The sequence below is a fragment of the Dasypus novemcinctus genome, chromosome 3, assembly GCF_030445035.2.
Source record: "Dasypus novemcinctus isolate mDasNov1 chromosome 3, mDasNov1.1.hap2, whole genome shotgun sequence".
Classification (NCBI taxonomy): domain Eukaryota; kingdom Metazoa; phylum Chordata; class Mammalia; order Cingulata; family Dasypodidae; genus Dasypus; species Dasypus novemcinctus.
Genome location: NC_080675.1, coordinates 47,646,791 through 47,673,178, shown reverse-complemented (window position 1 = coordinate 47,673,178; position 26,388 = coordinate 47,646,791). Strand labels below are relative to the sequence as shown.

Genomic DNA, 26,388 nt, shown 5'->3' with positions numbered 1-26,388 from the left:
TCAACCTTTGTCTTTATGATGCTTCTGTGCCCTGTCTAAATCTTCATAAAGATGAGGGGCATGGCAACACTGTGGTCTCATCATAACATTAAGAGATAGGAAATGTTGAATTTGAAGACAGAGCAATACTCTTAAAACATCTGGGACAAGGAATGCATTAAAAATGATAGCTCCTGTACTCTTTCTCCACATAATTTGACTCAAAATATTCATTAAAATCTAGGACCAACTACAAATTCTAGTACCATCTCAGCAAGTGTGCTAACAAAAATGTTCATCTAATTTCTTTACTACAATAATTTCTCAAACATTTCCCAACTCTTTCATGAAGTTTAGTCAATTTAAATCCTCTATGAAGAATGGAAAGTTAGCTGTCATTTGTCTAAGGACAGGGTGCTGTAACAGTGTGTATGTGTGGTGTGTGCCTGTGTGTGTATGTGCACTCCCAACTATTTTGAAAGGTGGAAAAGGACAATAATGATGTAGAAGGACTCCAAGTGGTTTCAGTGGCTTTCAGACTTGGATGGGAGGCATTTTCTGCCCTCGCTTGGTGGCTGAGATATCATTATTTTGCATAAAATGCTTTGAAGATTTAAAGTATTAATCCTAATTAACAATAACACTGTTTAATAAATTGATTTGTTGGACATAATAGGCATCATCATACTATTAATTGATTTTTTAATAAAGAGTGTTAGATTATTTTTAGCACTTCACACTAATTTCACTATATTCTTCAGAAGGATTACCACATTGCTTCAAAATGAATAGGCTAATTTATGAGATAGATGTTCAAATAAATTCTTTTCTCATGAACATGAAATGAAGATCAAAATTCAGAATTTTACAAATTTTTATTGCCCCATTTCCAAGTTAGATTGGACCATGGGCAAGGAAGAATTTCTATTTTTAAAGTTATTTAAATTTTAAGTGGTTCCAGAAAAAAAGTGCTGCAAGGATGGGAAATAAAACCAAAATTCAGAGTAAGCATATAAAGAAAAGTCTATTAATTTTCATATGTTAAACGCACTGAACAACTTGAACATTCAGTGAAAAGAATGACTAATAAATCATAGTTTTTAGTATTTGTTCTATTAGGCTAAGTGAGGGATGTAAGATTCTCTTCATCTGGAGTAATTCTAAAGAAGAAAAGTTGAGTAAAAATTCAGGAGATTAAAAAAACTGTGAATTCAGAAAATTCAATAGATACTTTTGCAGAGAAATAAAGGTAAATTGTGAAAGTCAACAAGAAGGAGGTCAAAATAATATTCAGTTAGTGGGTGATGATTCTGTGAAAATACATGAATTTTTACAAAAAGATTTTATCAAAGATCTAAATTTCACAGGAAATAGATATGGAAAAGCTGAACACTATTTCTTCAGTGAGGGTAGTTCTCTAGTTTCATTGTTAAAATGATCCTACATTGCATTTTTCATGATTAACTTATGGTAACATTATAGAAATATCTCACATAACCCTCTTTTGCCTGACTAAGGAAATAAAAACTTATACTAAGGAAGAATTTATGCAATATAAATATTTTGGATTTATTTTGTTTATAAGTGCTAGGATTACATTGTTTCATAATTCGCATTATTTAATGTTAAAAGATTCCTTTGCACTTGTGAATGCATCTGAATTTGTCCTTCAGTTTTACCAGGTGATGTGCCCATTAGAAAAATAAGCAATAACTAAAGACAATTGGATGGTATGGCTGTTTCCAATTTAAATGTCCTTTTCTTAATCCCCCAACCCACTTTTATTTTTCCCTAATGGCAGTTTCAGAAATAGCCAATTCTTGTCATTGAGAAGGTCACACACACACACAGAGCAGCCAGTAAAACTAAAGTAAAACATTGTACATTGTAAAGCTAGGGTAAAGCAAATAAAAATCATGTGCTATATATACTCACCAGAGTTGATCTGACTATATCCGTAAGTATTGCCAACAGCTGTGCTTAGATCTTCATGAGCCTAAATTGCAACTTTCTACCATGCTTCTCTTTTCAGATTTGTTCCAAATGTGGACATTGTAAGTAATGATTTGGAATTCTGTAACCCCAGATAGCCTGGCAACACTAACCTATTTACAACTTGAATTTTTGTTTTTGTTCTGACTGAGACTATGTACATCATCTCTCAGTTTATTTTTCTAGACCCAAGTTAAGATCAGTAATTCCTATAGTGCCAAACTGACCTGGATTGACCCTTCAAAACATTATAAATGCCATGCCAGTCATAAGAGTTTTTGTGATATGTGCTGCTAACATTTAGGTTGCAAATTCAGAGTTTACACTGAGAGCCAAATGATTGAAAATGTTTATTTACATATGTGTAGAATACATATGTAATACAACTATCCACCTTTCACAGTGGATAAAATATTTTACCAAAAATTGAGGAAATAAATAGAAAGGACTAGAGTGGATATATAAAGTCAAGGTCAGTGATTACAGACACCCTTACATCACCTTTAACATGTCTTCTCAAAGAAGGCATTGAAGCATTAAGAACTAATCCTTCATTAATGTGGAAAATGTGCCTGCTTCCAAAATAATGCCTAATAATTAATAATAACAGTAGTTTTAAAATTATAATTTAACAGGAAGGTTAACAGAACCCAATGAGAGATCAGAAAATCTCTTCCAGTGCATACAGTTTCCCCTTTCTTTCTGTATGCTCTTGTTATTTATTTCCCAAAGGACTGTGGCAAATATAGAGATGGCTAGTTTGAGTTACCCTTGGGATATAATGTTATCTTTGCAGAACACACAAATATTACCCAAATGAATCTCGTTTTTAAAAACTAAATGTTTAAGTGCTACCAGGGGCTAAAATAGCCATATCTTCCTTGAATTTCCAACTTTACCAATTCTGTTTTACAAGTTTTTAAATTAAAATACTGTTACTTAGGACACAATAACATGACTGATTTTTGAATGTCATTCAAATTGTTTTCTTCTTTTTTAAATCTTTTCTTTCAAGTTCAAGACCAAGATTGGCAAACATATATCTTGAAATATCTATTGGCCAATGAAAAGGCTTTTTCACAATAATGATTTCATTTGTGTTTGCTTGTTTGTTAGATTTTGCCAATATCTTGAGAAAGCTGATTGTTATTATATAAAAAATTGAAAGATGAACTACTCTATACTTTGAATAATCACTAATAATAAGTTGACTTTTTCTGACAAAATTGAGAATTTCTACTGAACACTATGATTCAGTGGAATAAGGAACAGCCCAAAACTTTTCCTGTCTCTTTCTTTCTCTCTCTTTCTTACTGTTTTCAGAAGACTTTCTTTCTCCACATATTTATTTGATCATTTTCAAGTTCATTTTCAAATCTTACACTCAAAGGCTACTCACTAGTAATTATTTAGCATCTATGCCTCTCTCCACTGACCTCTGACAAAAAAATCCCCTCTAAAACCTGGAAGATTATTCAGATAGATAGCCCAACTTGGCTAATATGCTATGAAATAAGGGGAAAAAATGATTATTTGTCCTAATGTAATTTTCATCAGAGAGAAAGATAATTCTCCATTGATCTAATATCATCACGATATGAAAAGGGAGCAGCTATTATCTTCATTTTAATATTTATTGGTGGGAAAGCTGAAGCCTCTGACACATCACAATAACAGTTAATGTGTTCAAAGCCAAACTGCTAGATGGTGGCAAAGCTGGATTCTGACTCCAAGACAGAGCCAGGTAAATATCCCACGGTGCTTTGCAAATGTCTGTTCCTTAGTCTCTCCCCTTTCATCAAAACCTCGAGAAATTCTCTAACATGTAACAAAGAAGAATTTAAAATACAACATTAAAATAATAAATATCTGTATTTTAAGTTATCCATGAATGATATGTGTATTCTAGACATTTATCTCCTTATCCACATGAAATTTTGGAAAAAGACTCAAAGCAAATAACTTAAAAGGTAAAAATAATATAAGACGATGTAACGCCTAAGGGATCTGGCACATAATTTCACCAGTACCAAACAATGGAGACTTCAAAAGCAGTCACTGCTCTGAAAACTAATAACAATTTTATCTAAAATAATTTAGTTATTTAAAATAAAACATCAAATGGGCCACACCTTACAAGTGAACAAAATCTCCTTAAATTTAAGGGAGGCTATGATTTGTTTTTGGGCTTCAATAAAGCTAATATCCAAAATGATACTTCAATTAGTGGTCATAATGAATATTCCTATTATAGCATTGGGTACTCTATGATTATATTTTTGTTCTATGAGCTATTTAAATCTCCCCAATTTCTAATTCTCTTTACTCTGACCTCCATCAAATAAAACATGAAAAACCTGAATAGTTAGGACATTTGTACTCCTAGCGTTAATGGAATGAAACCAGTAACAAAATAAAAATTTTCTATTTTAACCATGGAGTGTGTGTCTCTATTCAACCACCGTGCCTTGAACCATTTTAAGTTCTATTTAGGTCAGTGTTGGATATTAGTAGCTTTGATTTTGTCATCTGACATTTGTGAACCCATTTGCCTTTTAGTAAGATTCCTTCCCCTATTAAATCACATTTAGTACAACAATATCTTAATACAGACTGATAAAACTTGCCATTATGATGCACAGCTCAAATTTCTATTCTCATTTGACTTTCAATATTATGTTACAACCACCTGTTCAGAGTAGAGCAGCTGATCACGTTATATATTAACACTATCACAGAAAAATATTGAAGGTGTGTAAGTTGGTTTAGAAGCATATCTATTATTACCTTGTTCATAAATATAATAGCAAAAATTGTTTTTCTAGATGTACCAAGAGTATCTAAGAATGTAAGAAAACATGCAGCTGTCTGGTCCCCCAAAAAACCTTCGGTCTATGTGCTGATTGAGACAATACAGAGCAAGATTTTCTCATTATTGCATATATTAAAGCAAGTATTCATCCTTCATTCAAATCTGAGTAAGTTCAACTGGTAAGAACTGTGCAATCGGGGAACCTACAGACTACTCTATATACAATGTTTGCTGAACACATGCATTTCTGCTGAAAGCAACACAGTTCATTCAGCACCACATCATGTCATGCACAGAAACTAGAGATGGTTGGAAATGAGTACTGTGACAACTGCACCACAAATAAGCAATTGATACTCTTCCCCTACCTCCTTGAAAATCTGGAGTAGTTCAAAACCATTATGCTTCTTTTCTACATTTATGAACAATAAATACTGTAAGTGGACTGGGTGAAACTGAATCAATGACAGAAAACAGCATATATTTTCACTACAAATATATATAGGCATGGATTGCACCTTATAAATGCCCTGTTGTTTCACAGCCATTCTCTTGAAGCTTTACACCAACTGGTATTTTTAAAGTACTCAGCTAAATTATATTGGCAATTTCTGTACTCAAATTATTTTTATCACTCATTCACCTTTAAAAGAATAGCCAAGCTTGTCTCATACTGGATAAAAAAATAGAAAAATACCCTGACATTTAATAAATATCAAGAAAAAGGTACCATCCTCACTGTGAAAGAAACAAAATCTTGTTTTCAAGGCTGATTCCTTAAACCATAATTACTCCATTTTCTTGTGCCTATGGTAGGTAGATATTGTAGCAGAGCATGGACACATGCTCCCTGGAAAACTTCCATTACCGTCAATGGACATTATGTGCACAAAGAAAGGAAAATGGAACCAGGGGCACATAATACATGTTTTGAGACTCCTATATTAAAGAGGCACATCTCGTTGGCTTGTAAGGAAGAAGTTCTAATACAAAGTCTATTTTGCTTTTCACTTTTTCAGTCTGATTGTGATAGTTTGCCTTTTAGTTCTTGTGGTTTTGATTGGGGATACTGGGAGATAGTTGCAAAAGCTCATAAAAATGGTAAAATAGACCAAAATATCTCCTTTGATTTTGGTATGCTCTTTTGAGTATTGTTAATGTATATGGACAGATGGTCCAAAAATGTACAAGTTCCTTGTAAATATTTTCAACTTGATGCAAACACTAATCCCTCTGCTTTCACTATTTAAATGTCATGCATGCACAAACTGAAAAGTTTGCCTCTCTGATCAATGCAACAGAATATACTTTAGTTGAAAGAAATTAGTGAGTTCTTCTGGGTTCTCACGAATGGACGTGTATTTTGTTCTGAATGCACACCACATAAGGAACTAGCTATACGCAACTCTTTGTGACTTTTTTTAGTTGATAATAGGCACTTTCTAAAAAGATTTGTGACTCAATAGGCTTAGAAATTCAGTCTTTTGTAACCACCTTCCTAAGAGGACCCACCTGAGTCACAGCAGTCTATTGTATCAACTCAGCAGAAGTCCAGCAGTAGAACTGTGTGCAAAAAAGCTTTAGAAAAATTATAACTAGAATAAAATTATAGAAAAGCAGTTATCTGAGTTGAACAACTTAACTTCCACTTCTTTGTTGTTCTTTTTAATGTATTTCATAAATTCCATCTATTGACAGTGAGTCATGTGTAATCAATACTGTACCTGTTTTTCATTCTAAGATATGCTAGAAAATATGCCTAGCTGTTTACATTCTCTTTATTTTATATCACAACTGTTAAAATTTTGATATGATTACGTAAACACTTTTGTTTCATTGCTAAGAGTCTTTCAACTTCACCCTTGAGCAAGATTTAGAAATACAAATTTAGGATAATCATCACCTTTGGAAATCAGTATCTCTAACATGAGTTGTTAAAAAGGCCCTTATACCCTGTGGTGCAGTATTTCTCTAATAATATACAGTATATTAATAGTTTAGAATCCAAGGTGTTGATAAAGTCAGCTTACACGATGGCAGCTGTTCTCCAAGACGGAGTAGGGAAATCCTTACATAAGAGTTAACAATTACTATTTAAGTATAATGTTTAAAAAGGAGAGGTATAGTTGAGAGAAAATGCAATTCATGCACAAAACCCATAGCAATACATTCTCAATATCCCACGCCGCTATCCGAGTTAGTCAAAAAAACAGATCGTTCACATGGTGCAAATATTGCCTGTAGGGGAAAATAAGCTAACACTAAATTACAGAAAAATATCCTATGGAAAGAGATCATAAAATGGTAATAACAGTTTAAAAGATCAAAGTCTTCCTTGATATTAATCTATAATTTAAACTTAGAACAGCAAGGAAATGACAGCTCAATAGACTCAGCCTGAGATCATATTTGTCATGGCAACATTGGCAGGTTGGACCCTGAATCTTCAAATAGTACATTGCCTTGGTTAACAAAAATCATCCTTTTTTATTACAGGATAGAGATTATAAATAAATGTAAAGTGTGCATGCAGTCAACTGCATAATATACAAGCAATATCTATATTTTAATAATCATCTTCTTTGGCAGGCCAGAATCCAGCTGGACATGCAATATTTACATATCAAAATCCATATTGTGTTCATCATATTGAAAGCAAATGAAAATATATATATATATGTATATACTGTATATACACACATATGTATATAGATGTATATACGGTTTTTAATATATTAACAAATATATATATGTATATGTATATATATATATTAAAAATGGATTTCATCTTTATCTGATTCAGGTGACTCAGGCCTTGAAACACTAAAAATATCCTGACATGGTATTTGGGGAGGTACCTGAATGGGTATTTGGGATTTGGGAGAAGAGGTCTGGGGAATGCTTTTTTCTGAGAGTATTTTTAAAATTTCGGCCACCTGCTTTTCCAGGGCAGTCATTCTGCAGCTTAGCAGCTGGATATCCTCTTTGAGTTCATGCTTGACTTCCTGCAGTGTGGTCTGTAAGGCCTGCTCGGGGATCGGATAAAAGGGATGCTTGGCATCAGCCTGAATGGGACTGTGCTCGAGGGGACTTCGCGCCTCACCAGCCTTATCCAAACGAAGGTCACTTTTTGTAATTCCACTGTCACAAGAGTCCGTTTTCCTCAGTGGGTTTTTGGTCACACTGTTCTCTGAGTCGCTGCCCTTGGGGTCCTCTGACAATAGCCCCATTGACTCGGCTTTGGTGACATTATTCCAGTCTTCTTTTTTCTCCTCATGAGCTCCCATATTATTCTTGAGTCGCAGCCACCCCTTCCCATTTCCGTTTTTCATTCTGATTGGGCTGTTGACTTTGAGACATTTTTGGTCAGCACCGCCATTGGGCTTGAGTTCCATGGCATCGCGATTGTTTGGCTTGAGGGATTCACTGGTTTTCACATAAGCCAGAGACGTCTGGATGGGTGTGATCTGTGACACGGTCACCACACTGGTGCCGGTGATGGAGGCTCCGTTCTGCAAGGAGCGGCTCTCCACTTGCAGCTGGTTCCGCTCAGGGTCGCTCTGCGTGGATCCCTGATTCCGCAGCTCCTTCTGCTGCTTGAACTTCTGGAAGAGCTTTCTGACTGGGTGGTCCACGGGGATGCTGAGGGTGACCTCATTCTTCTGTCTGAGGCGCTCCTCCTCCTCCTTTTTCACATCGCTGATTTTATGGAAAATGATCTGTGGAAGGGGATATTGAGATATTCAAAATGTGACTTTAAAAACAGATGACTTTATAATTGTGTGATATGATACAGGATTAACTTTTGCTTTATAGGGGAAAACCATGAACAAATGACAAGCTCATTTCTAAAGGGATAAAAATATTCCGATGTCATTTAACAGATGCAATATACTTACACCCAACTCAGAAACACTCTATCAGGGACTGTAGTTAAGAGAGCAGAGTTACATGCATTCTAGTTTATGTCCCCATTTAATGAAAATATATAAATATATATATTTATGTGTGTATGTGTATATATACATATAAATGTATTAGTTTGTAATCATTCCTCATTTTTGGACATTTTCCCTTTTGTATATAAATATGATTCAAGACCATTTGCAATATCATATTCCTGTTTAGGGATCAAATAGTAAGAGGCTATAAGAATATGGACAATTTAGATGGTTTACCATTATAGTCCCTGGGGGTGGAGGACAGGTAAATTTATTTATGTGTCCCCAGAGGGCAGAACTAGGATCAATAAGTACATTTCTAGGAAGCAAATATCAGTTCAATATACAGACTTCATTTCAAACAACTGCTATATAGTAACTGAACAAACTGCTTTGAAACCTCATGAACCTCACACCACTGACATCTTCAAATGGAAGTACAGATGCTGTCCACTGATACTTTCACTGGATGGGAAGTTGGACTCAGTTACTTCTAATGCCTCTTCCAGTCCCAAGGTGCTTTAAATTTTAAATATAAAGTTAAATACATAGCACAAATGATGTGAGATGGATATGCACAAACACATAAGCATAATTTTATTATAATGTATTTTGAAAACAAAATTTGGAAAAATTATTATAACTCTATCAATAAAAATGTTTGCTCTATAGGGAATTATATTATCAGAGGTAACCTGAATTTAAATGTGTGAGGCTTTTTCTCAGATATCTTCTGAAAAACAAAGTAACTGCAGGTTAAGTACTATAAGGAAAATTTTAAAAAGAGCTACATTAAATAAAATGCTTTCAGAGTCAGACAATTTTATGACTGGCAAAATTACTTACTTGCATCAACCTCTCTCATTAAATTGGTGATTAGGTTAAAAATGTATGGGAATTACACAGTCCTTGGTACGTAATAGACACACAAAATATGCTGATTCTCTCCCCTTGAAATCTCATAAAATACTTTCTATTTGAAATCTTTTTTATCACCAAGATTCAGCAGCTTCTAGGAGTAACATACAATCATTGATTTTACAACATAAACCAATACTAAGGGTAGTTATTTTTAATATAAAAGTCAGGAAGAGAGCAATCCCTCATCCAGGTAAGACACATCTTTTAAATCAGGGGTTCATAACCTTTTTTGTTCCATGGACCCCTTTGCCAGTCAGGTGAAAACCATGGACCCCTTACTAAGTCCACACTATACTGTGTATTAGTTAATAAATATATCACACCTGCACCAACACATCCCCATAAGAATAATGTGTTTTTGAATTTCAATTCAAGCTCACAGACTCCTTGATAAGAACCCCTGTTCTAAATTGATATTAAAGTGCTAAATACAACTTATCAAGTGATAATAATTCACATTTGAAAATCAATATTCTCAAAATTCAAAGCTATCTGTAAAGGCAACCATATTCTCCCTTTCTAGTGACACACGAAATTCGATCTTTTCAAATGATGCAATACTAATCTCGAAGTCTGACATCAAACCCCCAGCAGTTTAATTAGAAATCTTTCAAGCATTAACATATTTCTTGTGCTTCCTAAGTAAACAGAGCTTGTATTAATCCTTCAAGATATTAAGATTCTTGAGACGGGACAGACCCAATGCAGACACAAATACTATTTTCCTATGACATCCCTTTTATTGAATAGGCATGTACTTTGGTTCATGGACTGACATGAGGGGTCTAATATAAATGACTGGGCTCATGAATCTCCCCACCCACCCCCACCCCTCTCCCCTACTTTAAAGCTTCACATAGAGTTAGCCTTGGTCCAATATAGTAATTGGAAATAAACTGCACATTTGGGATAAAGGATCCATTTTAAACTATTGATGTAGGAGGGCAGGTGCTTGTCACATAGGGATGTCAGGTAAAGTACAGGAAGCCAAAGCAATATTTGGGACATACTTACATAAAAAAATAATTCATTGTTCATCTGAAAAGTTTTTTGTATCTAAAACTTAAATTTAGCTGGGCAACCCTAATTTTTTATTGTAGTAGACAAGGCCATCACTACGTCTGCAATGAACACACATACTATGACGTGAACTTCACAGCTTATAGAAATTATAATGAAAGATCTGGGTGACTCTGGTGAATGATAATTTGTGGGTGTCTTAGATCAGAGTCCTTTCGTGTGATTTTCAATATAATGGCTAATAATTTGCTTACAATTATTATGTGCTTACCAAGTTTGGGATGCTAGAAAGTGTTACATGCCATGTAAAATATCAATAAAAGAAGCTATTTTCAGCTTCTGACCATGAGCTGGCCCCTTCCCCCCAGCCAAGAAAAAGTTGGATTTTTATTACTATGCTGACAACAAAGCTCCAAATTCCAAAATACCAATTAAAAAGAGTCTGATCTCAGGGCCAGGTTCCCAGTCTGCATAGGGGGACAAATGAGATATAACTGGAATAGCATATTTTGCCAGCCAAGTAGAAAATGTGAAAGGAACTTTGAAAGAGAAAGAATAGAGGTTTTAGATATTAGGTAAGGATGTTGTACCCCTGGGGGACAGTAGATGAGGGGACACTGGGCACACTCACTTGAGGTTTAGGGATATTTGTGAACATCAACACTGGCCCTGACTTTTCACCTGGAACTAATAGAGCAGTTGAACCTACAGCTCTACCAAGGCACAGAAGAAAGAATATGTGACCTAAAGAGAGCAAAGGCCCCCCTCTTTGCTCCTTTGCTCCTCATTTCCCATGTAGCCAGGATGGGCATTGCTGAGATTCTCAAAGACCCAGGAGCCACAAAAGGAAACATTTGTGATAACAGCTTTGCAGAAGCCGATGAGGTGGTGGGAGAAGAGATGACGCCCTGTAAGATACCTGCTGCCAAGGAATTTCAAACCATTAAATGTGCCACATGCCAGAGTCAGCAGTTGGGTTTGGCCAGTTCAAAGGCCAACACACCCAGGGGTGACCCCAGCCCCTCCAGATCTCCCGGTCGAGCCCTCAGTACCAACGTGGATTCCCTCTTCCCTGCACAGCAGGTCCACGGGCAAAGTTGAGCCCCATGAAGTAGGAGTGCAGGGAGAGGTTTGGGAAGATTCCCTACTCAAGAGAAGAATTTGAACTAGAGCGTGACTGAAAACAATAATACTTGGATTTTATCACCTACTTACCAAAAACTAGACTTTTCAGCCAAGGGAAATTTTTTTAAAATTGCTAACGTAGATAGAGTTTACTATTTTTTTTCCTCTAACTACTGGAGCAAAAATGATGATTCAGTGAAAACTATTTGAAAACGTTTACATATAGCAATGTAGTGACTTCTACACAAGTACTATTTTATGTAACTGTCATAATTATTCTATGACGGGGGGCAGGGACAGATAAATAACGTGATTCTCCCTGGATGTAGACACAATCCTTAATCCCACTTATTCTTAGATTCATTTGTTTATGAGGACAGAGATTTTTGTTTTGTTTACTACTGTATCTCCAGTGCCTATGGTGGGACCTGGTCCTTTGAAAGTCTTCAATAAATAAATTTTATTCATTAATTAGATAAACTTGTCATATATTCAGCAAATCCATGTTTGTGATGAGTCTACAAATAGAAAGTGTTACAAACAGGGAGATTATCTTCTACTTCATTTAATATTTCCCAATCTCTAAACAATAAATCAATGGTATTTGTTTTATTATTATTGATCATTAATGTTTACTCCTATTTTCTCATTTAGAAGCAGATACCATATTCTCACCTCCTGGAATCCCTAGGACCTAGCCTGCTGCCAGGCACAAGTAGCTGATTAATAAATCCTTGCTGAGTCCAATCACATTTGAATCTTCCAACCACAAATCAGCCTTTGAAAGGCCTTGAATCAGAACCTTCCTTTCTACATAAGATGCAATCACATCCACTAAGAACTCATTTCCCAGCTAATAATATTGCAGATATTACAAAAGTTTCTTAACACAAGGTAAGAGAAATGGGCACTGAAATGAAAAAAAAAAAAATCAAACAAAAAAATGAAGTGATTTTATCATGTTTATGATGCTTAGGGACTAATAATCTACTTAGGTGCCACCACTGGTTGTTCCATGTCTTATAAGCAAAGTGTGACAGCATTTTGATTTGTCTTAGGTTCAGAAAAGTAGATTATATAATAAAGAAGAATAAAACAGCAGGGATATCTATCGTAAGAAACCTACTGTATTTCAAAACTTTAGGTGCAATAGGGCCTCTTCGTAAGGCCTCATAGTTTTGAAGATAACTTTATGACCCTAAACTCCAAGTTTGAATAATAATAATTTTTATCACTTATGAGGTTACATTTCATTGTAAAAATAACATAGCAATATTTTACATTAGCATTATAAGAATTCTTAAATACTTTCTGCTAAATATTTTAAGAGGTGTTTTTTCCCTTGACTTTTTAAACAAATAATAGAATGGTTCAAACTTCATAATACAATGGAAAGACTGATACATTTTATTTAGGTAAACTTCTTTAAAAATAGCATGTTTCTTTTTAATTTATACAAAAATATCTACATGGTAGTCTTGGCAAATGAAAGAATGTGCAAACAATAATAACTTTCATAATTCAACAGAATCTTTTATGGGAATATGTCATGCAGAAAGTAAAAAGTCTCCTGAAAATACATTACATATGCCATATAGGTTTAATTTTATCCAATTACTTTGTGGAAATGATTTTTCTCCAGAAAGCAAATGTTCAAAAAGAACTGAATTCACTCACCAAATAAAGCACGTTAGAAATTGCTTAAGGATGAGAGTAAAGTTCGTAAGAGAACAAACTGTGAATTAAAACATGTAAAATAAAAAGTATATATACATGTATACATGATTATCAATGTGGTGTTAAACAAAAATTCTAGTATTTGTATTTTAGTCAGTATTAATAATATAAGACCCCAGGTACTTGATATACTGTGTCTCTCTTTTGCCTAATGGCAACTAAAATTGCTGATGAACACAACAAAATTAAGGAGATTATTAGAGTAAAAAAAGGGGAGGAATCAGACTATGGTTCCAGCCACACATTTATTGCTAAAGTGCACAATAGCCAGTACCATTTCTATCAGCAAAGAGGTTTACTTCATTTAAGCTTTTCTTTTCTGTGCTTCATTATGTTCTGTGGAGCCCAATGCTCAAAGGTTTAATTTATTTGAATGATAAAAGCTTCTTAAACTTATCAAGGACCATGGCCAACTGAGCTTTCCATTTCAAAAGTAGGACATCTGATCATAAAAGTGATATTAAAATGGAATAATTTGAATGTGTACTGAACTTTGAAATCCAATAAAGGCAAGGGGAAAAAAAGATTAGAATCATTTGTTTAATGCCATGGATTTAGGGTTATATAATTTAGGGAGTTGACTAGGAATTTACAGTTACAAGTGATCAAGAAGTGGCTCTGGTTTATCTGACTCTCATGGGATCTAGAGGTTTGATTCTTTCTTTTTTACTTTTTCCATAAATTTAGGCATTAATTCTAACTCTGGCCCTTTCATTCCAACCTGAGATAATCCAATAAAGTGATCTTTATTAAACACTACCCTCCACACACCACAGGCTGTCAGCTTTCCCTAGAAAAGGCCACAGTGATGGAGCTGTGGCAGAAGGCCATTCATAAATCCAGATGTGTGAGGAAAGGGTAACTATGATGCATCACACTCCATTTTGGGATATGGGTGCGTTGCTTTACTTTAACAACTCATAAGTCCATGGACTCTTCAAGAGCAAAGAATGAGTGATTGATCTAGTTCATCTTCTTAGATCCTAGATAAGCTCTGATAAAATTGTAAATAAATTAATTGATGTAAATGAAAGGAAAAGAGGTGAGTAAAAAAAAAGATGGAAAAAATGAAAGGAAAAGGAAAAGGGAAGGAGGGAGGGGAAAAAAAGAATGTCTTTTGATTTTGCTATAGAGAGTGCCCAAGTGGACTGGGATGATGAGCAAGGGCCCAATGTAGAACATTCTGTAATTATTGATAAAATTGCTGAATTAACTAATGAAATGCTACAGACCCTATTTTTCTTGAGACTAGAAAATATCATTATTCAATTCCCTTGGCTATCATAAATATGTAACTATGTTTTCCATAATGAACAAAAATATCTAGTGTGTAGTCCTTTCCTAAGGGCTAGCATAGCTTTGAAAATACAGATACTAAATAAATATATTATTGTTAAAGTAGCTATTCCGAGGTAAAGCTGGTCAGCAGGCAAAGTTTAGAGTCATGCTCTCTCACTTTTGCCCCTCCTATCTCTCCCTCCTGCCTGTAATATTACTAATTATAGTAATCCATGAATTAATCTCCATGCCTCAATTTCTGGTTTCATTTCTTTCATTCCGTTCTTTTCTATGTAGCTCTAGTGTTCATTATCAAATATAATAGTGCCCGATACTAAAATGCTATAATAAAATTCAAACCCCACAGCAAGGGCCATTTGTGTTTAGAGCCCATCTGCCTCTCCAACCTGTTTCCTTGATTTCTCCACTTGGCTTTCACATACTAGCCACATGGAACACTTGGAGTTGTAGGATTTTTTTGTGTGCAGAATTGCAAATTTCTAACTCCTCTTCACTTGCCTTGGGAATTTCTACTTATTCTTGAAGGCTCAACTCAACTGTGTTCTTCTCTATCAGGCAGGGCCAGCTACATAATTTGTGGTTTGAACCCCTTTTCAAAAATTAAGAATTTCAGGATGGCAGCAGCAAAGCATTAACCAAGAGTCAATCCTACTGAGCACCAGACCACAAATCCACAAAGATGGGCCTGCTCTGAGGCTTTCTCTTATATCCCCAGGTGGAGGTAGGCCCATTCTATTCTTTACCCAAAAACTTATTGTGCCAAGTGATCTACTAGGTGATGGGATTCAGCAGCAAACTAGATATTCAGTCACTTTACAAGTATTTGTTAAATACTTACTGTGTTACAGACTTTCTTTTGGCATTAGGAATATAACAGAAAATAAAACAAAGTTCCTTAGTGTGGCAGTTTTATATTATTTATGAATTCCCAAAAAAGAGAAAGATTATGTTTGTAAACTGGTCTATTCCTCTGGGTGTGATACCTTTGATTATATTAAATTCAAAGGTTTTAAGTTTACTTGATAAAATCAATTTAGGGTTTTTGATTCCACAATGTCAGTAAGGTGTGACTCAGGTTAAATCCCTACCCCCTTGGTGGGCCTATATAAATGGACACTCAATCAAGACTACACACAGAAGAGGAGAGAATTTGGTCATTTCAGGCCCGCCATGTGACAGAAAGGAGAAGGCTTAAACAGCTAAAGCCTGGGGAAGAGAGATGAGCCGTTTGCCTGATAGATTGCAGCCAAAGAGAACAGAGCCGCTGAGAAGCTGTGGGCCCAAGAAACCAGGCAAAGATCACCCACCATCTTGCTTCAACATATGGCAACAGACTTCGGTGAGAAAGTAGCCTTGAGCTGATCTCTTCAGGGCCTTGAAACTGTAAGCTTTTACCCCGAATAAATACCCTTTATAACAGATTTCTGGTACTTTGCATCAGCATCCCTTTGGCTGAGTAATACACTTAGTCCATAAAATGTCAGATGGCAATGTTGGTTACAAAGAAAAGTACAGAGTAAGAACAGAGAATGGCAGAGTGGTTGGATCTCTGAAGAACTGTTATTTGAGCAGAGATCTTCATGCGATGAAGAAGTAGGCCATGCAGATGGCCATGCAGAGGAAGTCAGAAAGCTGGGACTCTGAGGAAAGAGACTGCATTACATGTTTGAGGAACAGCAGGGAGACCAAAGCAGATGATACTTGGTAAACAAGGGGAAGAGTGACTGAAGGGGAGATTGGTGAGAAGGGACTAGTTATTTCAGACCTTAAAGGCCATTGTACGGACTTTGGATTTTAAGTGTGAGGGAAAATTAGGGGGAGAGTCTGCAGCAGAGGAGTTAAATTATTTCATTTTCAGTTAAAAAGGATCCCCCTGGCTGATATGGGAAAAATAAATTGTAATTAAAAAAAACGGAATCAGGGAAACCAGTTAGGAGAGTTTTCCAGTAGTTCAACTGAGACACCAAGGTGACTTTGACTAGGGAGGTAAAAATGGAGGTAGTGGAATAACAATAGACTCTGGATTTATTTAAGTGAATAAACACGCCCGTTAAAATGGCGGGGTTAATGGCTGGCAGACTCAGCAATCACAGGTCCACAGCAATGATGAAATCTCCCAGCGTCAGCATAAGGTCCCTTTGCTCGGGCAATGGTGAATTCCTTGATTAGTCACATAATCCATTATCTGGGACAAAACTTCTCATCCATTAATCACTGTGGTTCCTGGTTCTACCTTCTTGGAGGTTCTTCTTTGTCCATAATCCTCAACAGTCAGATTTGATAAGGGTGTTGGAGAGTTTGTCTTATTTCAGGGATGTCAAGCTTCCTCAGTCACTTCCTGTCTGTGCAAATCTGGAACCCAAGGTTTGCTTTAAGGCTCAAAAAGTATAAAGCTCTTTTAAACCAAACTTATGGTTTCCTTGGCAATATGATCTTCTCAAAAACTTTAATAAATTTCTGATCTGTTTATGGTCAAATCTATATGCCAGGGATTGCACAAAAATTATTCCCCAGATATAATTCTCACCAGACCTCTACCTCCATCCCCTTCACCTTTTTTCTCCCTACCTGCCCCTACCCTCTCTTTCCAAAACAGCAGTTAGGTTTGAGGCAAGATAAAATAAGGATCTAAGGAAGAAGGGGACAGAAAACCTAATAAGTCTGGTAAGAGAAACTGAGGCACTAACCTGCTTAGTCACACAAGCAAGTTAGGAAGGGGCTACTTACAAGCACACACAACCAAGGGCTACGTTACCAGAAGGCAGCCAGCAACATGATTCCATGGCAGGAAAGTAGAAAGGGGTAAGAGGGGCATCACCACCACCCATGCCACCTAGCTCTCAGGTGACCTGACGCCTTGTGGACAGTGACCAGAAGCTAATCACTGCCAGTCAACACACCCTGCAGAGGTCACGGTCAACAGCCAGAAGTCAACTGCTACCAGACAGCAGTCGCCACACCTAAAGGTACCCCACATCTCTGGGTTCCCGTACCCTAGAGCTTGCTTATCAGTGATGACCCTGGAGTCCTGTACCCTGATAAAACAGGGGATCTCAGGGGTACTTCACATTTCTCCCTTGAAAATTCCCACCTTCAACTCTGAAAGATGTACTTTCTGTCCTCTCACTTTACCCCTCGATAAATTCTCTACTTGCTTAATTAGTTCGTGACTTGTCCTTGAATTCTTTCTTGTGATGAAGCCAGGAACTTAGATACCATCTCCAATAACATATTGAAGGCATCAGATTTAGTGGGAAGGCCACATCTGATCTTTGCCATTGGTCTGGGTTTTAATGGACTTTCCATACAATGGATTTTAATCTTATTTCTAATTTTCCCCAGACTTTCTCTTTTCCTTTCTACATCTGCTCACAAGTCAGTCAACATGTTTGAGATCATCCCTTTCTTTTAATGTCTTTCTAAATGTAGCCAGTCACAACCCAACAAACTGTTTGCCAACTTCTTCTAATAGATTCCCAGCATTAGAAGACAATCACAGGGAGCAGCTGTACCAAATGTTTTGTTAATGAGAATGTTTGTCCATTTTTCCAAATCTCCCGTATAGATTCCCTCACTTCCTTCCACTCCAGCTAACTCAATGTCACATACTGTAGGTGCAATGATGACAGAACCTCAATACTGGTACCAACTTAAGCTAGTCGCAGGAGCATTACAACTGTCATTTAATAGTTAGCATTTGGAAATTAAGAAGAATCATGTCTTTCAATTCTAAGTTCTTAGCATACAATTTCTAGCATACCCAAGTTAAAGGGTACACAATAAAGTAAAATAACTTTGCCTCATCATTAGGCTTTGCTAGGAATATAAGAATATTGCCTCTAGGACTTGCCTGAATCTCATAAACAAATTATCACACCACATTCTCTTTGAGAACATAATAATTTTGTTCACAATAGAGATTGTTTCTATGAGGTTTTCATCTTGAGAGCATTAAAATAAAAATACCAGGATTAGTGGAATTGTAATAAGAACTTTGTGAATTATTAGCTCATTTACTCTTCCCAATAATCCATTTTATAGATGAAAACCTATGATTATAAATCTTCCCCAGTTCCACACAGCTAATGAATGACAAAGTAGGGCTTCCTATTCAGGTCTATTAGATTCAAACACTAGGCTACTCTAACTCATATCTGAACTGTTTCAAGAAGCCCTGATCTAAATTTTAGAGAGATGCAAAGGACCTATAATTGGCCTGGAGAGAAGCAAATTAAATGATCAAGAGGTTGAGTCACTTTCATAAAGACACACTCTAAAATCAAGACTCTAATCTGGAAGTTTAACTTACAGAAGAAGATATATACATATGAATATATAATGAACTCTTCAGTATTATGACATATGTAGAATATAATAGTGCTTTACATTCAGGGAAAGCCATCTAGTTTAAAAAGCACTTTAGCTTATGTACCTCATTTACTCCTTTAACACTGTAAATCAGGCAGGGAAATTATTATTACCCCTATTAGCCAGATGAGGTTCAGAGAAGCTCACCCAGTTAGCAAATGGCCAAGCTGGGACTGAAATCCATTTCCTCATGCAACTCCAGTGTTCCTTCCACTATTCCCTACTGATACACCTAAAGCCCTGTAGAATTTTGTTTTGCCGTTTACAAGGTATTTTCAAATATATTATCCTATTAGATCTCACTAAATACTGTTCCTTTTTTCCCAGGAACATATCCACATGTTGCGTTAGCTTTTGCCTCCAAAGATAATAGCATGCCTGAGGGAGAATAGTTACTGAGGCAGGGTAGTTACAATACCTTTAAAGATATTTTTGCCATAATCAAAGAAACTTTCTACAGCTTCTGTATGGAAAATAAACTGTAGCACATTTATTTAAATATTTGTCAATTTTTGCAAATGATTTCTAAAAGAATAAGTAACATACTTAATATCACACCCATACACAAATTCTTCATTCTTGGGACATACAGGGTTGGTATATAGTTTTTCTCTACTGGAATACGATCTTCTGTGAAAATGTAAAAAAAAAGTGCATTTATTATTATTCCAATCTTTTGTAGTAGAAATTAAATATGCCTGAAATGGAATATTTCTTAGCTTATATTTTATGTTTATTTTTTTAACTTTGTGGAATTTACTAGCTGAAATTCAGAAGAATTAAAATTATAGGCACTTGGATGCATAGCTAATCATTAACAGAATTCAACCTAGAACTTGCTATTTCGAGTTTCTAATATTCTAAGGAACATTCCCCAGGGGATAGCTGTTATTTCTGGATTAACATAATGGAGTAAGGTGAATAAAAACTTTTTTAGGAGTAAGGAAGCAAGAGTTTGAGTACCATCTCCGACATTGACTATCTGTATGAACTTAGCCAAGCCACTTAGCCCTTTTGAGCATCAATCCTGGCTTTAAAGATTCATTTAAGGTAACAGATTCTCATTTTATACAGATGATACAGTTATTTCATGTAAAAAAAAATTAACTGCTTGTGTTCAATCTATGGAGTGGCATAAGCAGAACATATTTTGGACTCAGGTCCAAAATTGAGACTGAGGTCTCTAAATATTTGCTGATTGAAAAATAACCAGATTGTGAGTGCATAAACATCAATTCTTTCCTATACCTCCTGGGTATTTTAACCTTCCATAGAATAAAAACTAGACTGGCAAGTGACTTTGCCCTGCTTTAGACTGGTCTCCACCCAAGTCCAATGGAAGAATTTGATTGTTCAATACATTTAGATAATCCAAAGGAGACAGTCCTCCCTTCCTTCCATAGGTTGGAAACTAGAGTGCCATACATACTAGTTTATGCTTCAGTTAGAAACAGCATTGGTAATAAGTTCCACTTCCAGTTTGAAAACTTCTTTGCAGGAGACTGGATATTCAGAGGGTCTAAGTAGAAATAATGTTGGGAAATAAAGTTCCAGTACTAACCAGAGCTCTAGCTAGCTATGTGATCATGTAAAAGTCCTACAACCTTTCTGAACTTTAGTTTCTTTATTTTAAAAAAATGATAAAATTATGGGGCTGACCTTGATTCTTTTTCAGCCGTCTTTGAATATACTAAATAAGAAGTCAGTACCTGATGCTAAAACAAAACAAAACAAAGAACAAAAAAAAGCACTCTGAAATAAAACAGATAAAATCTACTTTATGCTATTTAAATTATTCCTAACATAATTTCTTGCTATACTACCTCAAACTTCTCCTTTCTTCAGAATCCGAAATTTCTTGCAACAAAACCCAAAGGCTCCTGTGACCCTTGGTAACAATTGTAGATCTACGATATATGTGCTGCTTTTGCTTGTGTTTTGATTCTGTTTCTTCTGGAGGCAACTGCTCCCACGCTGTGCTGGGAGAAGATGAAAATATGCTGCTAATTTTCAGTGTTTGTGCTTCTTAACATTGCTGGCCAGTAATTGAATTGCAGTGTCTACAGTCGAGTACTAGCTAATAACTTTGTCCCTACAGTGTTGAACTGTAATTAGTTATTCCAATCCGAAAACAGTGTGAGAGGCAATGCTGGCTGTTTCTTTAGTGTTTCAATTGCCAAGAGTCAGAATGACAATTTTAAGTGATTGAGAAATGCTGGTGCATTTTCCCAACAACACTTAGGCACATATATTCACAGCAAAGCATGTGGAGGCCCTGGGGTGTGATGTTTGAGCTATTATCCTTGGAAAGCCTAGTTAAAGGGATCTTGGCTCTATGTGTTATTGGGGCATGATTTGTGAAAAATTATGCACAAGTATTAGACAGCATTAGAATATATGCTAACTTCACTGACAGCTTCCTATCTAAATATATCTGTGTAATTAATACCAAATCTAACATTTTAATTAAAAACATGCATATCTGTGACCTATTCTATTTGTAAGGTTCTTCATACAGTGAAAACAGATATTCCTGCTATCTTATTCTATTCATCTTTAGCCTTCAGATGCAGGTATTCTATTGTCAGGTGAATGAAGCAGCATATTCATATGCTGTAACTTGGCTGGGCTATGGTGTCCAGTTGCTTGGCCAAACACTAGTCTAAATGTTACTATGTAGTTATTTTGTAGGTATGATTAATATTTATGATAAAGAAAACCACTCTCCATAATGTGGGTGGACTTCATCTAATCATTCCAAGGCCTTTAGAGCAAAAATTGAGGTTTCCCAGAAGAAGAGATTCTGTCTCAAGACTTTGGCATAAAAATGAAAATCTCTCCTGAGTTTCCATTCTGGCCATCTGCCCCACAGACTTCAAACTTGAGCCTGCAATGTCAGTTCCTGCAGAGTTTTCAAGCCTGCTGTTCTGCTGTACAAATTTCAAACTTGCCAGCCACCATGTTAACATGACCCAATTCCTTAAAATAATATATATATACATACACATACATATATCTCCTATTGTTTCTGTTTCTCTGGAGGACCCTGACTGATACACCATGTATTTCTGTGATGAGAGGCACTATCCCCTGCTAACAATATCTATAGGTGACTTGAAAAAAACCTTTGCCCTATTTTCTTTGACAGCACAGATTAAATTAGCCCAGTTGATTCATCACAATGTTTACACTCTGAGGGAAATATAATCTCTAAGGAATGGACAGAGTAGCTTTAGTTGAGAATAGCATGGGTAGGAAGAGAAAAGTATGAGAAATTCATAGTTGATTGAGGACATCTAAGTGGAAGGAGAGGAAGGAAGAGAGTTCCTAGTTTTGAGGGTCAACTGAGGCCAAGGCACATACTACATATAGAGAACATAAAAAAAAAAAGACTAAAATAATAGCAGGGATATACCATATTTATGGAATGGAAGACTGAATATTGTTGAGGTGGCATTCTTCCCTAATTGATACACAGATTTATTAAAATAAAAATGAAAATCCTAGCAGGATTTTTTTGTAAAAATAAAAAAGCTAATTCTACAACTTATATAGAAATGCAAAAGGCCCACAATATCAAAGAAATATTAATTAAGAAGAACAAACTTGGAAGTCAAACTGCCAGATATTTTACTGCTAAAGCTATATTAATTAAGATAATGTGCTATTAGAAGAAGAATAGGCAAATGAGCAAATGAATAGAATAGAATGTCAAGAAATAGATCACACATATTTGGACATTGAATTATGATAAAGGTAACTGCAGACATTGGAAAAATAATGGTTTTTTCAATATTGGCATAGGAAAATTTGAATATCCATGTGGAAAAAAATATAAAGCTTCACCTTTAGACTTTGCACAAAAGTCAATTCTAAATATAATATAGATTTGAATCTAGAAGATTATAAATCATAAAACTTTCAAAAGAAAAGATAGGAAAAAATCTTCATTATCTTGGGATAAGAAAAGTTTTCTTAAACAGCATCCAAAAAGTGATAACCATAAGTGGGGGGAGGGGCAGAAAAAATTGACTACTTTAAAATCAAGACTTTTTGTTCATTTAGAGAAATGAAGAGAATAAAAAGGTAAGTGAAAGTGAATGGAGAAAAATTCAATACATATACCCTATGAAGGACACATATACATAAGAATAATATATAAAGAATGTCAAAAATCAATAAGAAAACAGACAACACCAATAGAAAAATAAGCATTGTACAAAAAAAAAAAAAGGTTAGGTAAAGGACATTAATACATCTAACAGTGCTCATCTTAATTAGAATAGAACATACAACTTAAAACCACAACACATTACCCTTAAGCACCCACCAGAAGGGCTAACATGAAAAAGATGAAATAAATGCTGGTGAGGATATGGAAAAACTGAGTTCTCATAAACTGCTGGTGGGTGTGCAAGTTCATCTGTTTGGTGAGTGTATTAGTCAGCCAAAGGGGTGCTGATGCAAAGTACCAGAATCTGTTGGCTTTAATAAACGGTATTTATTTGGGATAAAGGCTTACAGTTACAAGGCCCTGAAGAGTCCAACTCAAGACTTATTTCTCAACGAAGTCAGTTGTCATGTGTTGAAGCAAGATGGCAGGCGAGCTCTGCCTGTCCCTCTGCCTGGTCTCTCGGGCCTTCTCAGCTGCTCAGCTGCTCAGCTGCTCTGCTCTCTTCAGCTGCCAACTATGAAGTAAATGGTTCATCTTTACCCATGGCCCCCAGCATCAAACATGACAGAGCTCTCTCTTCTTCCGTATCTTCTGTGCGTCTTCTTGAGTGAAGGTCTGTTTATATAGACTAGAGGGGGCGGGGACCCAATCGGAACTACACCTTACTGGCATAGCCCCATCAGAAGCCCTAAATTGATTCTATCAAGCAAACTTAACCAGAGGTCCCTCACTAAATCTAAAAAAACCAAAGGGCATCACACCCAGAGGAACAGAGCAGTTTACAAACATAATCCTTCTGTTTTGGGGATTCATAATCTCAAACTGCCACAGTAAGTATCTGCTAAGGATCAAGATAAACATACCTTAGACCCGGGAATTTCACACTCTTAAGGTACATGCTCCCTCCAACAAAATTTTGTACATATGTAAATAAGAAGTATTTACAAAAACACTTTCAGTGACACTATTCATAATGGCCCCAAACTGGAAACCCCAATGTCCATCAAGAACAGAACTGTAGTATATTCATGTAGTATTTTCAGAGTAGACAAAACTCTACACTGAGTATTTATGAACTAAAACTACATGCAACATGAAGGACCCTCATAAAATAATATTGAATGAAAGATGCCAGATAAAATTAGTATGAAGTGTACGATTTTACTTACACATTTGAATCTAAAGTATTAAAAGTCAGGCAAGCTGTTAATGGGGGGTATAACGAATGCAATGGAACAAGAAATGGATTCTGACCATCTTCATACTCTGTTGTTCCAGCTGGTTACATGATGTGTTCCATTTGTAAAAATCCATCAAGCAGTACACTTGGGATTTATACACTTTTCTATGTATGAATTATATTTCAATAAAATTTTACTTTAATAAATGAATGAACAAATAAATAAGGGCTTGCCCCACTCCCAAATGTAGAACAGACTCTCATAGGCATTTCATTTCAATGCAATGGAGAAGTTCAGTTTACCACAATTCATCAAAGATTTATAGGAGCCCCTATCATATGCAGTATAGGTCTGTGGGTGCTGAGGATGTAGAAATTAATTTTAAAAAAGATTACTTCTTATAGTCCTGTAAAAAATAAGGAGACGTAAACAAGTAATTTCAACATACTATGTAATTGCAGGGTGTTATGGGTTGAACTGTATCTCCCCAAAAAGATATGCTGAAGTCTTGATCCCTGATATCTCAGAATGTGATCCTATTTCAAAGTAGGGTCATTATAAATGGAATTTTAAAAGTTAAAATAAAATCATACTGGAGTAGGGTGGCCCCTTAATGGGGTGGCCTCTTATTAAAAGAGGAAATTTGCACACAGGCTGATGGCAGTGAGGGGACCTGAAGAAAGCCATGTGATGACTGAGGAAGAGAATGCCATAGGTTGCCAGCAAACCACCACCAGGAGCCTGGAGGGAGGCATGGAAGAGATACATCCCTACAGCCTTCAGGTGAGGCATGGCTCTCCTGATGCTTTGATTTTGGACTTTAGCTTTCAGAACTGTGAGATAATACATATCTGTTGTTTTAAGCCACACAGTTTGTGGTAGTTTGCTATGACAGCCATAGGAAACTAAGACACAGAGGAAGTGGAATGCACATGATGCCAAATTAGGTAGGAGCTCTTTCCTTGTCCTCCACTTAACCAGCATGGCTAGCTAGACCATCACCTGCCCTTCTCTTTGTAAAACAAACTGACTGATGCTCACAGCACACCAGATACTCCAGACTCTTAAACTCATAACCTTTATTTCCACCAGTTGATTTGACAATTATCAATAGTTGTGTGTATGCTTATCAGTAGAGACATTAAGCTCCTGTTCTTTTTTAAAGAAACCAAGATTGGAAATCTCAGAGGCTATAGATGGCATGATTTAAATACTATAGATTATTAATGCTGCAAAAGATTAGTGATTGGTATACATTTTAAGATTTAGATTAAAACACAATACTTAACCAACATTTTTTATTAAATTTCTTATTAGTAAGAGACATATAATGCCTATGTGTTTATATAATGTATATATAATCTACAATGTGTTTATATAATGCTTGAAGTGTGTAAGCTCTGTACCATATTGGCCGTATTCAAATTGTGGGTCATATTATTCATGATCTATGTAACTTGGGGTAAGTTATTTAACCCTTTTGTCCCTCGGTCTCTTCATTTGTGAAAGGGAATAGGGTAGTTACGGTAATAAATAACTGCTATATCGAAGGAACTTTGAAGAGGGCCCAGCACATCACATGCATTCTAATTGTAGGTGTTAGCTGTTAATATTTTTGTCCCTTTCACATTAGGTAAGAGAAGGTGTAGCATTAGAAGTGTGGGAAAATGGAATGGATCTAAAGAGAAGGAATAATTAAACATAGCTGCCTGGTGAGGGGAGTTTGGGATAGTTTCACAAATACTTGAGAAGGATCTTGAATCACAGGCCAGATTTCACCAAAGGGAAATTGCTGGAAGGAACCGTATACAGAGATACAGCCTGTAAAAAGGTAAAGAG

General features: G+C 35.9%; 1 protein-coding gene across 1 annotated transcript in view; it reads right to left on the bottom strand.

Annotated features, from left to right (window-relative positions):
- Positions 1-7,554: 7,554 nt before the first annotated feature.
- The window catches only part of KCNH5 (potassium voltage-gated channel subfamily H member 5), a 276,207-nt gene continuing 257,373 nt past the window's right edge, over positions 7,555-26,388 (bottom strand). The window contains exon 11 of the mRNA XM_058293308.2: positions 7,555-8,502. Coding sequence (XP_058149291.1) covers positions 7,555-8,502 — 948 coding nt within the window. The remainder of the gene's footprint in view (positions 8,503-26,388) is intronic.